The sequence below is a fragment of the Indicator indicator genome, chromosome 13 (genome assembly GCF_027791375.1).
Source record: "Indicator indicator isolate 239-I01 chromosome 13, UM_Iind_1.1, whole genome shotgun sequence".
Classification (NCBI taxonomy): Eukaryota; Metazoa; Chordata; class Aves; order Piciformes; family Indicatoridae; genus Indicator; species Indicator indicator.
In genome coordinates, this window is record NC_072022.1 from 28266971 (window position 1) to 28281715 (window position 14745).

The 14745-nt window shown below is 57.1% G+C and overlaps 1 protein-coding gene across 2 annotated transcripts in view; it reads right to left on the reverse strand.

Moving 5' to 3' along the window:
• Window positions 1-1277: 1277 nt before the first annotated feature.
• VEPH1 (ventricular zone expressed PH domain containing 1) overlaps window positions 1278-14745 on the reverse strand; it is a 71990-nt gene continuing 58522 nt past the window's right edge. Inside the window, exons 10-13 of one of the 2 annotated variants that reach the window (XM_054386079.1) lie at window positions 11443-11577; window positions 7899-8016; window positions 3673-3809; window positions 1278-1514 (exon numbers count right to left, since the gene is read on the reverse strand). In XM_054386079.1, the coding sequence (XP_054242054.1) occupies window positions 1278-1514; window positions 3673-3809; window positions 7899-8016; window positions 11443-11577 (627 nt within the window). The remainder of the gene's footprint in view (window positions 1515-3672; window positions 3810-7898; window positions 8017-11442; window positions 11578-14745) is intronic. The other variant, XM_054386080.1, reaches the window with a different exon arrangement.

Sequence of the window (14745 nt, forward strand, 5' to 3'; positions counted from 1 at the left end):
ATCTCCAGCTGCTGTTGACCTTCACCCCCAGGTCCTTCCCACCTGACAGTTCCCAACCACTCTGCCCCAAGCCTGGAGCCTTCCTGGGGGGTTGTGCCTCAAGTGCAGGACCCAGCCCTTGGCCTTGTTGAGCCTCATCCCTTTGGCCTCTCCCCATGGATCCAGTCTGGCCAGGTCCCTCTGTAGATCCCTCTGCCCCTCCAGCAGGCAGAGCTGTGCTGGGAGGCACAACCCTCGTGGTGAGCACAGAGAACAGGCTGGACTCAGCAGCACCACCACTGCTCAACAGACTTGGATCCCAATTTCTAGTCCAGGTCATTCCTCTTGCTCCCTGTTCCCCAAGAGCTTTCGCAAGTCCCCAGCACCACTGCCCCCTCCCCAGCCCCTGCTGCTCTTCAATAAAGATCATTAAAATTAATTACTCCCCCATTCCCTCCTCCCCCCTTTTCATTCTTTTCCTCCCTCTTAACTTTTTTGGCCACAGAAATCTCACCTTTTGCTAAAGTTCCAGTTTTTCTAGGTAGGAAAATCCCAGCTTTCATTTCTCCTCAGCCTGGGAATGATCTTCAGCTTCATTTCTTCCCTTGCAAGCTGCTTCTTATTTGTTTGTTCATTGTTTTTTTCCTCCTCTCCTCTCCTCTCCTCTCCTCTCCTCTCCTCTCCTCTCCTCTCCTCTCCTCTCCTCTCCTCTCCTCTCCTCTCCTCCTCTCCTCTCCTCTCCTCTCCTCTCCTCTCCTCTCCTCTCCTCTCCTCTCCTCTCCTCTCCTCTCCTCTCCTCTCCTCTCCTCTCCTCTCCTCTCCTCTCCTCTCCTCTCCTCTCCTCTCCTCTCCTCTCCTCTCCTCTCCCTCTCCCCCTCCCCTCCCCCTCCCCTCCCCCTCCCCTTCCTCTCCCCTCCCTCTCCCCTCCCTCTCCTCTCTCCCTTTCAACCTTTTCTTTCAGCTCTTCCTCGATATTGGAATCATTTGAGGGTACAAAGGGAAATGAAACAAACTGGGAACCATTTGGGAGAAGTTTTGGAGAGGACAAAGCAACTTTTTGACTTCCACTCAGTCAGGAAAGGGGAATCAAAAAAAGCAGCAGCAAACAAAGAAAAAAAAAGGAGGAAAAAGAAATCCAAGGAGTTAAAGATCCAAGGAGGTGCCAAGAGCTCCACAGAGATGCTCTGCACCCACGTTTGGTTTGCTGGCACAGCCAAGGAGATGCCAACAGCTCCACAGAGATGCTCTGCACCCACGTTTGGTTTGCTGGCACAGCCAAGGAGGTGCCAGCAGTGGCTCTAGAGGTAGGTGGTGGCCTCTTGGCTCTCCCTCTCTCTGGCCTGTGCCACAGCCAGGCTGATGCACTGCAGCCACTCCTCTGCGTTCCTCTCATCCTTGGCCTTGAAGACGAAGGTCTTGGTGTCGGTGAAGATCTCAAAGGCCCTGGGCAGGCTGCGGTCCCTGCGCTTCTTGGTCACCACTCTGACACTCTGCACGTTGCTGAGCTCGATGGGACACCCCTCAGGGGCCTCCTGCTGCAGCACAAGGGAGAGAGAACCAAGCTGGTCAACCATGGGATGGTTGGGGTCAGAAGGGACCTTCCAAGGTCACCCAGGCCAACCTCCCTGCAGCCAGCATCACCTGGTAGAGCTTCTGCCAGGACAACCAAGCTGGGGAAGGGTCTGGGGAGCAGGGCTGGGGAGGAGCAGCTGAGGGAGCTGGGGGTGTGCAGCCTGGAGCAGAGGAGGCTGAGGGAGACCTCATTGCTCTCTGCAGCTCCTGAGAGGAGGCTGCAGCCAGGTGGGGGTTGGGCTCTGCTCCCTAGTCTCAGGTGATAGAAGGAGAGGAAATGTCCTGAAATGTGCCAGGGTGAGGTTAGGCTGGAGAGGAGGAACAAACTTCTTTGCTGCCAGAGTGGTCAGGGATTGGCTCAGGCTGCCCAGGGAGGAGGTGGAGTCCCCATCCCTGAAGGGGTTCAAGGCCAGCTTGGATGAGTACTTGAGCAACCTGAGCTGGTGGGAGGTGTCCCTGGCCATGGCAGGGGGTGGGGGTGGAACTGGCTGATCCTTGAGGTCCCTTCCAGCCCTGACAAGTCCCTTATTCTCTTATTCTCTGTTTTGTATGTTTATGAATTGTAAATACCTGCAAAGAGCTGTAAGTGTTGGAGGTTTGCTATGCTTACAGATACCTGCAAAGAGCTGTAAGTGTTGGAGAGTTTTTTATGCTTCTAAATTGCAGAGAGCTGTAAATATTGGATAATTTCTAATGCTTCTGAATTGCAGAGAGCTGTAAATAGCTGTAGCTGTTGGATGTTTTGTAGACATCCATTGCATCCCATTGCAGATGGTAGCTTTGCTTGCAAACACAGCTCTCAGCCTGAGCTGGGCACAGAAAGAATCATAGAGTCAGAGAATCAGAGAGAGAATCATAGAGTCATGGAATCAGGGAATCATAGAGTCATGGAATCAGGGAATCATAGAGTCATGGAATCAGAGAGAGAATCATAGGGTCAGAGAATCATAGAGAGAATCATAGAGTCATGGAATCAGAGAATCATAGAGTCAGAGAATCAGAGAGAGAATCATAGAGTCATGGAATCAGAGAGAGAATCATAGGGTCAGAGAATCATAGAGAGAATCATAGAGTCATGGAATCAGAGAATCATAGAGTCAGAGAATCAGAGAGAGAATCATAGAGTCATGGAATCAGAGAATCATAGAGTCAGAGAATCAGAGAGAGAATCATAGAGTCATGGAATCAGAGAGAGAATCATAGAGTCATGGAATCAGAGAGAGAATCATAGAGTCAGAGAATCAGAGAGAGAATCATAGAGTCAGAGAATCATAGAGTCATGAAATCAGAGAGAGAATCATAGGGTCAGAGAATCAGAGAGAGAATCAGAGTCATGGAATCAGAGAGAGAATCATAGGGTCAGAGAATCAGAGAGAGAATCAGAGTCATGGAATCAGAGAGAGAATCATAGAGTCAGAGAATCAGAGAGAGAATCAGAGTCATGGAATCAGAGAGAGAATCATAGGGTCAGAGAATCAGAGAGAGAATCAGAGTCATGGAATCAGAGAGAGAATCATAGAGTCAGAGAATCAGAGAGAGAATCATAGAGTCAGAGAATCATAGAGTCATGGAATCAGAGAGAGAATCATAGGGTCAGAGAATCAGAGAGAGAATCAGAGTCATGGAATCAGAGAGAGAATCACAGAGTCAGAGAATCACAGAGTCATGGAATCAAAGAGTCATGGAATCAAAGAGTCATGGAATCAAAGAGTCATGGAATCAAAGAGTCATGGAGTCAGAGTCATAGAGTCATAGAGTCATAGAATCAGTCAGGGTTGGAAGGGACCACAAGCATCATTCTAGCTCCAACCTCCCTGCCATGCTCACCAGAGCAATTAGCTACTGGAATGTGCTGCCCAGGGAGGTGGTGGAGTCCCCATCCCTGAAGGTGTTCAGACAAAGCTTGGATGTGGCCCCTGGAGCTGTGGTTTAGTTGCAGGAGGTGTTAGGTGTTGGACTTGCTGATCTCTGAGGTCTTTTCCCAGCTGGTTGGTGGATTCTGTGATTCTGTGTGCTCTGGCAATTTAATGCTGGGGGGTGGGGTGGTAATTTTCTAACCCATCCCAGGTGCCTTGGGGAGGGGGCTGGCAGGGGGGAGCCCAGGCTGCTGCTGTGACTCACAGATTTGCCTTTCCTGAAGAGCAGCTGGTTGCCAGCCAGGGTGAAGTAGCGAGTCCTCCAGCGCTTGATGAACTTCCAGCGGACCTGCTTCTCCTTCAGCTTGCCCTCCATCAGGGGCTGCCCTGCCTGGTTGACCTCTGGGGAGGGGAACACACAGCCAGGAGGTTATCTCTGCCCTCCCTCCCTAGAATCTTACAGCTTTGGAGGCTGGAAGAGATCTTTGAGTGGTTCGGAGAAAGAGTTGTGGCTGTGGTCAGTTCACCTTCAAACCACAGCAAGAGGATCACTATAACCTCCAAACCACAGCAAGGGGATCACTATAACCTCCAAACCACAGCAAGGGGATCACTATAACCTCCAAACCACAGCAAGGGGATCACTATAACCTCCAAACCACAGCAAGGGGATCACTATAACCTCCAAACCACAGCAAGGGGATCACTATAACCTCCAAACCACAGCAAGGGGATCACTATAACCTCCAAACCACAGCAAGGGGATCACCACCACCCTCAAACCACAGCAAGGGGATCACTATAACCTCCAAACCACAGCAAGGGGATCACTATAACCTCCAAACCACAGCAAGGGGATCACTATAACCTCCAAACCACAGCAAGGGGATCACTATAACCTCCAAACCACAGCAAGGGGATCACTATAACCTCCAAACCACAGCAAGGGGATCACTATAACCTCCAAACCACAGCAAGGGGATCACTATAACCTCCAAACCACAGCAAGGGGATCACCACCACCCTCAAACCACAGCAAGGGGATCACTATAACCTCCAAACCACAGCAAGAGGATCACCACCACCCTCAAACCACAGCAAGGGGATCACTATAACCTCCAAACCACAGCAAGAGGATCACTATAACCTCCAAACCACAGCAAGAGGATCACTATAACCTCCAAACCACAGCAAGAGGATCACCACCACCCTCAAACCACAGCAAGAGGATCACTATAACCTCCAAACCACAGCAAGAGGATCACCACCACCCTCAAACCACAGCAAGGGGATCACTATAACCTCCAAACCACAGCAAGAGGATCACCACCACCCTCAAACCACAGCAAGGGGATCACTATAACCTCCAAACCACAGCAAGAGGATCACCACCACCCTCAAACCACAGCAAGAGGATCACCACCACCCTCAAACCACAGCAAGAGGATCACCACCACCCTCAAACCACAGCAAGAGGATCACCACCACCCTCAAACCACAGCAAGGGGCTCAGCACCACCTTTGAAGCCCAGGCAGAGGATCACCTTTAGAGCACAGAGTGACCTCGAGCCACTGCTCTTCACACATGGAGCAAAGGAGGAGTCTCTCAGCCCACAGCTGGGTTTGCTTTTTCCCTTTCTGGTCTGTTTTTGCCCTGCTAAGCCAGGCCTTGGTGGAGCAGATGGACTGGAGAGCAGCCCAAGGTGCAAGCAGTCAGAGCAGTGCTGGGTTGTGATGGGATGGTGGCCTTGGAGCCCTTCCCAGCCTCTGGCAGAGGCTCAGTTGCCTCCTGGCTGGCCAGGCTCACACACTTCACCTGAGAGCTCAACCAGCAAAGAGGGTTTGGGGTTTTTGTTCCTTTTCCTTCTAGTGTTTGCTGCTGCCCGTGGGTGACCCTTTCAGAGGCCAGAGGGTTGTGGTGATGCTGAAGATCAAGGTGGCCAAGAGCAGCCACCAAAAGCAGCACCTGGGGCTTTCCAAGGTTTCCTGACAGCTTTTTTTATGGGGGGGGGCGGGGGGGGGGGCACCTCCTGGCTGGCAGGAGCCAAGCAAAGGAGGCAAACAGAGCTCCTCAGACCTGGGTGGAGAGTGTCCCTCTTCAACAGCCTTGTTTGTGTTGGCAGAGGGACAGGCTGGGGGTGAGGGGGGGCTGCAGCAGCTACTCCAGGAAGATCATAAATATTTCTGTCTCTGCAGGCAGGCAGCTCTTGGAAGGAGGTGGACTGAAGGAAGAGGAAAGTGGCCAAGGTTTAGCTTCCAGAGGGAATTACAACTGGGATTTGCAGGATGGGAAGGGGTCATGCTCTGCTCCTCACTGCTGCTGCAGCCCTAGATCATAGAATCACAGAGTTGTCAGGGTTGGAAGAGACCTCAAGGCTCAGCCAGCTCCAACCCCCCTGCCATGGGCAGGGACACCTCACACCAAAGCAGGTTGCTCACAGCCACCTCCAGCCTGGCTGCAAAAACCTCCAGGGATGAGGCTTCCACAACCTCCCTGGGCAACCTGTGCCAGTCTCTCACCACCCTCCTGGGGAAGAATTTCTTCCTCACATCCAATCTGAATCTCCCCACTTCTAGTTTTGCTCCATTCCCCCCAGTCCTGCACAGCAGCTCTGGGCTGAGGGATTTCATCCAGCCTGGCTGGGACAGAGGGAATCAGAGGCTTGCTTGCTTCCTACAGCATTTGAGGGATCTGCTGGTGGCCTTCCAGTGCTCAAAGGGGACCAGAAGAAAGCTGGGGACTGACTTCTGAGCAGGTCCTGTTGTGACAGGGCAGGGGAGGATGGTTTGAACTGAAAGAGGGAGAGTCAGGCTGAAGGAAGGAATTTGTTATGATGATGGTGGTGAGAGCCTGGCCCAGGCTGCCCAGAGAGGTGGGAGATGCCCAATCCCTACAACCATTCCAGGTGAGGTCAGCTGGGGCTGTGAGCAGCCTGCTCTAGCTGGGGATGTCCCTGTTAGCTGCAGGGGGGGGGTGGGCTGAGTGGGCTTGGAAGGTCCAAGCCTTTCCAGTCCTTTCCAGTCCATTCTCTGATGATTCTCTAATTTTGGTCACTCCACAATGGCTCAGTCCTGGGGGTTTGGGGCTGCAGTGGTATCAGACCCCCCTCAGTTGTGGGACAGAGCCACCTCTGCCAGTGTCCCTGAGCACTCTTGGGCTCTTGGAGGCCCTATCTTCCTGACAGGGGGCACAGACTAACCACCAGCTCAGACTTTTCTAGCTGTGCCTGAGTGGCTGGAATCCAAAGGAACTCAGAAGAACCTGGTTGGCCTTGCTCTGATCCCAGATGCAGAGTCAGGACCTGTCTGAGCAGAGGAGCAGGGTTTGTGGGAATGCTCTTCCTGGGGGGCAGGAAAAGCCAAGTGGAGATGATTCACAGCCCCTGGGGAAGGAAGCCTTTGCAGCCAGAGGAATGGATGAGCAACTTCCCACCCCCCCCAGCTGAATTCCCACCTTGGGTCCCTCCACCACGTTGCTTAAGCCTAACAGCCTCTTGCCTCACAAACTCCACCTCCAAGGATTGTCTGGCACCCAAAATCCTCCCAGCTACACCCAACCCATCCTGGATCTGGCATCCTAAGGGGAGCTGCAGGCTCCAAGGCATGAAGCTTTCCTCAGGCTGGAGGATAAATGGCATCTTGCAACACAGCAGACCAAAAAGTGCAACAAGCCCCAAGTTCAGCAAACAAAAGACAACAGCAGGAGAGGAATTTGCCTCTGAATTACTCCTGGAAGAAGAATTTGGTTGCTAAACAGCATTGCTGAGAGGCAGGAATTCCTTGCTTGTCTTTCAGAAGCATCTCAGATCTCAAAGGCTCTGGAATGCAAAGAGACTTTTGCAGTTCTCACCACTTCAGGGGTGAGAGGGAAAGGATTGGAGCTGGCAGAGGGCAGATTGAGGCTGGAGGTGCACAGTGAGGGTGAGGAGAGCCTGGCACAGGCTGCCCAGGGACGCTGTGGCTGCCTCCTGCCTGCAGGTGTTCAAGGCCAGGCTGGATGAGGCCTTGAGCAGCCTGGGCTGGTGGGAGGTGTCCCTGCAGCCTGGAGAAGAGGAGGCTGAGGGAGACCTCATTGCTCTCTGCAGCTCCCTGAGAGGAGGCTGGAGCCAGGGGGCTTGGGCTCTGCTCCTTAGGAGCAAGTAACAGGAGAAGAGGAAACAGCCTCAAGTGGCCCCAGGAGAGGTTTAAGTTGGCCATGAGGAACAATTTCTTCCCCAAGAGGTTTCCCAATCTGGCCCAGGCTGCCCAGGGCAGTGGTGCAGTCCCCATGCCTGGAGGGGTTTCACAGCTGTGGAGATGTGGTGCTGAGGGCCATGGTTTGGTGCTGAGCTGGCAGTGCTGGGTTGAGGCTTGAACTCCATCCTGAAGGTCTCTTCCAACCAAACCAGTTCTGTGATTCCCCTCATGGCCCTCCCTTATGAGCTCCTCCCCATTCTCAGCCCCACCAGGACCCCCCCAGCCCCAGGCAGAGGCCCCCAGGCTGGCACTCACCTGCTGCCTTCTCTGGGTTGTTGCACATGAAGCACTGCCAGGCTCCTGCTTCCTCACTGTAGCCAAACAAATCAAAGAACCTCACCTCCTCCAGCTGCATCTGCACATGCTCCAGGTCCTGGGCCAACAAGCAGAGAAACCAAACCCCCTCAGGAGCTGAACTGCTGCACCATTAAACCCTAACATCACAGAGGGATGCCCAGGAGGTGCCCACAGGTCCTCTTCTGTGAGGCTCCTGTGGGCACACCACTTGCCAGGGCTGAAGGTGCTAAGCAGGAGGCATCTCCAGCACCATCACAGTCATCAACTACATCAATTACATGGAGGTACAGAAATGCCTGAGCAGGGACTGGCACAGGCTGCCCAGGGAGGTGGTGGAGTCCCCATCCCTGGAGGGGTTCCAGGAACCTGTGGCCATGGCACCTGGGGCCAAGGTGGGGTTGGGTTGCTGGTTGGACTCAATGATCTTGAAGGGATTTTGCAACCCAAACAGTTCCATGATTGATGCATCCTCAGCAAGTTCACCAATGACACCAAGCTGTGTGGTGCAGCAGACAGGCTGGAGGGAAGGGATCCATCCAGAGGGACATGGACAGTCTGGAGAGGTGGGCACAAGCCAACCTCAGGAGGTTCAACAAGACCAAGGGCAAGGTCCTGCAGTTGGGTCAGGGCAATCCCTGATCCAGGCTGGGCAGGGACTGGCTGGAGAGCAGCCCTGAAGGAAAGGCCTTGGGGGTGCTGGTGAAGTAGAAGCTCAGCAGGAGCCAGCAGTGAGCACTTGCAGCCCTCAGAGCCAAGCAGAGCCTGGGCTGCAGCAAGAGAATTGTGGCCAGCAGGGCAGGGAGGGGATTCTTGCCCTCTGCTCCACTCTGCTGAGACCACACCTGGAGCTCTGGGAACAGTTCTGGAGCCTCTGTTCCAGGAAGGATCTGGAGGTGCTGGAAGGTGTCCAGAGAAGGGCCACAAGGATGAGCAGAGGGCTGGAGCTGCTCTGCTCTGGAGACAGAGAGTTGGGGTTGTGCAGGCTGGAGAGGAGAAGGCTCTGAGGAGACCTTCTTGTGGCCTTCCAGGATCTGAAGGGGCTCCAAGAAAGCTGGGGAGGGACTTTTGAGGGTGTCAGGAAGTGATAGGACTGGGGGGAATGGAGCAAAACTGAAAATGGGGAGATTCAGATTGGATGTGAGGAAGAAATTCTTCCCCAGGAGGGTGGTGAGAGACTGGCACAGGTTGCCCAGGGAGGTGGTGGAAGCCTCATCCCTGGAGGTTTTTGCAGCCAGGCTGGAGGTGGCTGTGAGCAACCTGCTTTGGTGTGAGGTGTCCCTGCCCATGGCAGGGGCGCTGGGACTGGCTGAGGTCCCTTCCAGCCCTGCCAGTTCTCTGATTCCATGATTTGATCCACAATGGCCAAGAGCATAGTGGTGCTGCTCTCAGAGGAGGAGAATGACCTGGGAGCTTCTCCAGCCTCTCAAAGAATCTTTCCATGGCCACAATGAGCCAAGTCAAGACTGGCAGGGAACAAAGCCCCTGAAATATCACTGCAGCAATCTTTCTTTCTTACTCTGTGCTCTGTTGTGCTTGCAATCATCCACTTGCTTCAGGAGGGGAAGCAGGGGAAGGAGAGCCAAAAGCCTAACTGGAGAGGAGAGGTTTATCTCATCCCCCCTGCTCCGTCATCCTGAGAGCCTCAGTGACTCTGCAGTATTTCCTTCTGCTCCATAAAGGCAGGCAGCAAAGCAAGGCAAGGCAAGAAGAGAGCCCCCAGTGCCTCCAAAATATGGATTCCTGTCCTGCAGGGCTGCTGAGCAGCCAGGCTGTGCTCAGGCACCAGGGGGGGTTCAGAAAGCAGTCCCCAGCCTGAGTCAAGAGCAGGGATCCACAGCCAGCTCCAGAACATGCCTTGGGCTTTGGGTTTTGCTAATGTGCACTTTGATAAAGAGCTGGGAGGCAACTCAAGGGGATGCTGTGGGGCTGGACATCTGGAAGGGCTTTGCTGCTGGCACTGGTGCCGAGCTGCCTTGGAGAAACATTCCTGGTGGGCAGGAAGAGGCTGCCCAGGGAAAGGCAGAAACGTGCTGGGAGTCAGCTCCACACCACACTGCCTGCCACAGGCATGCAGGGCACAGCCCACAGCCCACAACCTGCTGGGGGCTTGGAAGGGACCTCTGGAGCTCCAACCCCCTGCCAAAGCAGCGCACCCACAGCAGCTTGCCCAGGATGGACTCAAAGAAGGTGTGGGAAGGGACCATAAAGATCATCTGGTTCCAACCTCCCTGCCATGGACCACAGTGTCCAGGTAGCTTTGGAAGCTCTCCACACAAGGACACTCCACAACATCTCTGGCCAGCCTGCTCCAGCTCTCCAGCACCCTCACACCAAACAACTTTCTCCTCCTGCTCACATGGAACCTCCTGGGCTCCACTTTGTGCCCCTTGGCCTGTCCCTGGGCACCACTGAGCAGAGCCTGGCCCCAGCCTCTTGCCCCCCAGCCTTTAGCTCTTGTTGGGCATTGCTCAGATCCCTCTGGGGCTGCTCTTCTGCAGGCTCTCAGCCCCAGGGCTCTCAGCCTTTGCTCCTCACAGAGCTGCTCCAGGCCCCTCAGCAGCTCTGCAGCCTCCCCTGGACTCTCTCCAGCAGTTCTCTGTCCCTTGAACTGGGGAGCCCAGACCTGGACACAATATTCCAGCTGTGCCCTCAGCAGGGCAGAGCAGAGGGGCAGGAGAACCTCCCTTGCCCTGCTGCCCACACTCTTCCTCATCCACCCCAGGACACCACTGCCCTCCTTGCCCCCAAGGGCACACTGCTGGCTCCTGGTGACTTTGCTGTCCCTCAGCACTCCCAGGTCCTTCTCCACAGAGCTGCTCCCCAGCAGCTCCTCCATCCCCAGTCCTGCTGCTCCTCCCCAGCTGCAGGACTCTGCCCTTGCCCTGCTTGAACTTTCTGAGGTTCCTCTGCCCCAGCTCTTAGTCTGGCCAGGTCTGGCTGAAGGCAGCACAGCCTGGGGGGTCTCAGCCACTCCTCCAGTGTGGTCCCATCAGCAATCTGGCCCAGGGTCCACTCAGTCCTTCCATCCAGGTCATTGATGAAGCTGTTGGACAAGACTGGAGCCAGGCCTGACCCCAGGGGACCAGCACCAGCCACAGGTTCCCAGGCAGACCCTGCCCCATTGATCTCAATCCTGACCCCAGGGGGACACCACAGGTCCCCAGGCAGACCCTGCCCCATTGATCACAATCCTGACCCCAGGGGGACACCACAGGTCCCCAGGCAGACCCTGCCCCACTGATCACAACCCTCTGAGCTCTGTCCTTCAGCCAGCTCTCAGCCTACCTCACTCCACCTAGAGCATGGCACCAAGCAGAAAGGCTTGGAAGATGCCAGACCTAAGACCAAGAAGGGGAGGGTGCCTGGCCAGAGGGTTGGTTTTGGTGGTCTGAGCACTGCCAGGACTTGCTGCAGTCATTGGAAAGGTCTTTGCACAGCTGTTCTGGGGGGCAGGACAAAGTTCTGCTGCTGCTTTGTTCCCTGAGGGCAAACCCAAGCTGACCTTCTGGTGTGGAAACGTTGACTGGATCATGGCAGTTTCAAAACTGTGTGTCCCCTTCAGCTGAGTCTTCTCCCACAGGGCCTTCAGGACTTGGACAGAGTGACTCTGGATAGACAGCGGTTCTGCAAACAAGCTCTGCAGGGAAGATGGAGAAGAAGGTCTCAAACATTTTGGACTTCACCAGCAAGAAAGAGCATCCTGAGCTTGCAGCCATGAGTCAGCAGGGAGCAGCTCATCCCCTGGGAGGAGCTAGGAGCCCACAAGGATGCTCCAAGGGCTGGAGCAGCTCTGCTGTGAGGCCAGACTGAGGGAGCTGGGGGTGTGCAGTCTGGAGAGGAGAAGGCTCCAGGGGGACCTCAGAGCTGCCTGCCAGGACCTGAAGGGATCCTGCAGGAAGGCTGCAGAGAGACTTTTGCTGAGGGTGTCTGAGACAGGCCAAGGAGGAATGGTTTGGAGCTGAGGCAGAGCAGGGTTAGAGTGGAGCTGAGGAAGAAGTTCTGCAGTGTGAGGGTGGTGAGAGTCTGCCTGGGGAGGCTGTGGATGCTTCCTGGGGGTGTTCAAGGCCAGGTTGGATGAGTCTTGAGCAGCTGAGCCTGGCTGAGAGGAGTCCCTGCCCATGGTGGGAGGCTGGAGCAGATGAGCTCTGAGGTCCCTTCCACCATGAGTCATTCTGTGACTCTGTGAACACAGCCCCTTAGGGAAAACCTCAAGGATTTCATTTTCTTTGGGATTTTATTGGACAGTTGCATGTCTTGGAGGTCTGGGGCTCACTAAAGGTCATCTCTGCCAATTCCCACTGCAACCTCCCTGTCCTTTCTGTAGGGTGATGCAGGTCCAGCTAAACCTGAGCAGTAATGGCCTCTGGGAATCACAGAATCCTAGAGGGTTTGGAAGGGACCTCTGGACATCATCTAGTTCAATCCTGCTGCTGCCAGCCTGCCACTAGAGCAGCTTGCCCCAAGCTCCTCTTGCCCAGCTTGCCCCAAGCTCCTCTTGCCCAGCCTGCCCCAAGCTCCTCTTGCCCAGCCTCCCCCAAGCTCCCTCCTGCCCAGCCTGCCCCAAGCTCCTCCTGCCCAGCCTGCCCCAAGCTCCTCTTGCCCAGCCTCCCGCAAGCTCCCTCCTGCCCAGCTTGCCCCAAGCTCCCTCCTGCCCAGCCTGCCCCAAGCTCCCTCCTGCCCAGCCTGCCCCAAGCTCCTCTTGCCCAGCCTGCCCCAAGCTCCTCCTGCCCAGCCTGCCCCAAGCTCCTCTTGCCCAGCCTCCCGCAAGCTCCCTCCTGCCCAGCCTGCCCCAAGCTCCTCCTGCCCAGCCTGCCCCAAGCTCCTCCTGCCCAGCCTGCCCCAAGCTCCTCTTGCCCAGCCTGCCCCAAGCTTCTCTTGCCCAGCCTCCCCCAAGCTCCTCCTGCCCAGCCTGCCCCAAGCTTCTCTTGCCCAGCCTCCCCCAAGCTCCCTCCTGCCCAGCCTGCCCCAAGCTCCTCCTGCCCAGCCTGCCCCAAACTCCTCCTGCCCAGCCTGCCCCAAGCTCCTCTTGCCCAGCCTGCCCCAAGCTTCTCTTGCCCAGCCTGCCCCAAGCTCCTCTTGCCCAGCCTGCCCCAAGCTCCCTCCTGCCCAGCCTGCCCCAAGCTCCTCCTGCCCAGCCTGCCCCAAGCTCCTCCTGCCCAGCCTGCCCCAAGCTCCCTCCTGCCCAGCCTGCCCCAAGCTCCTCTTGCCCAGCTTGCCCCAAGCTCCTCCTGCCCAGCCTGCCCCAAGCTCCTCTTGCCCAGCCTGCCCCAAGCTCCTCCTGCCCAGCCTGCCCCAAGCTCCTCCTGCCCAGCCTGCCCCAAGCTCCTCCTGCCCAGCCTCCCCAAGCTCCTCTGCCCAGCCTGCCCAAGCTCCTCCTGCCCAGCCTGCCCCAAGCTCCTCTTGCCCAGCTTGCCCCAAGCTCCTCTTGCCCAGCCTGCCCCAAGCTCCTCTTGCCCAGCCTGCCCCAAGCTCCTCTTGCCCAGCCTGCCCCAAGCTCCTCCTGCCCAGCCTGCCCCAAGCTCCTCTTGCCCAGCCTGCCCCAAGCTCCTCTTGCCCAGCCTGCCCCAAGCTCCTCCTGCCCAGCCTGCCCCAAGCTCCTCTTGCCCAGCCTGCCCCAAGCTCCTCCTGCCCAGCCTGCCCCAAGCTCCTCTTGCCCAGCCTGCCCCAAGCTCCTCCTGCCCAGCCTGCCCCAAACTCCTCTTGCCCAGCCTGCCCCAAGCTCCTCCTGCCCAGCCTGCCCCAAGCTCCTCTTGCCCAGCCTGCCCCAAGCTCCTCCTGCCCAGCCTGCCCCAAGCTCCTCCTGCCCAGCCTGCCCCAAGCTCCTCCTGCCCAGCCTGCCCCAAGCTCCTCCTGCCCAGCCTGCCCCAAGCTCCTCCTGCCCAGCCTGCCCCAAGCTCCTCTTGCCCAGCCTGCCCCAAGCTCCTCCTGCCCAGCCTGCCCCAAGCTCCTCTTGCCCAGCTTGCCCCAAGCTCCTCCTGCCCAGCCTGCCCCAAGCTCCTCCTGCCCAGCCTGCCCCAAGCTCCTCTTGCCCAGCTTGCCCCAAGCTCCTCCTGCCCAGCCTGCCCCAAGCTCCTCTTACCCAGCCTGCCCCAAGCTCCTCTTGCCCAGCCTGCCCCAAACTCCTCCTGCCCAGCCTGCCCCAAGCTCCTCCTGCCCAGCCTGCCCCAAGCTCCCTCCTGCCCAGCCTGCCCCAAGCTCCTCTTGCCCAGCCTGCCCCAAGCTCCCTCTTGCCCAGCCTGCCCCAAGCTCCTCTTGCCCAGCCTGCCCCAAGCTCCTCTTGCCCAGCCTGCCCCAAGCTCCCTCTTGCCCAGCCTGCCCCAAGCTCCCTCCTGCCCAGCCTGCCCCAAGCTCCTCCTGCCCAGCCTGCCCCAAGCTCCTCCTGCCCAGCTTGCCCCAAGCTCCTCCTGCCCAGCCTGCCCCAAGCTCCTCTTGCCCAGCCTGCCCCAAGCTCCTCTTGCCCAGCCTGCCCCAAACTCCTCCTGCCCAGCCTCCCCCAAGCTCCTCCTGCCCAGCCTGCCCCAAGCTCCTCCTGCCCAGCTTGCCCCAAGCTCCTCCTGCCCAGCCTGCCCCAAGCTCCTCCTGCCCAGCCTGCCCCAAGCTCCTCTTGCCCAGCCTCCCCCAAGCTCCTCTTGCCCAGCTTGCCCCAAGCTCCTCCTGCCCAGCCTGCCCCAAGCTCCTCCTGCCCAGCCTGCCCCAAGCTCCTCCTGCCCAGCCTGCCCCAAGCTCCTCTTGCCCAGCCTGCCCCAAACTCCTCCTGCCCAGCCTCCCCCAAGCTCCTCCTGCCCAGCCTGCCCCAAGCTCCTCC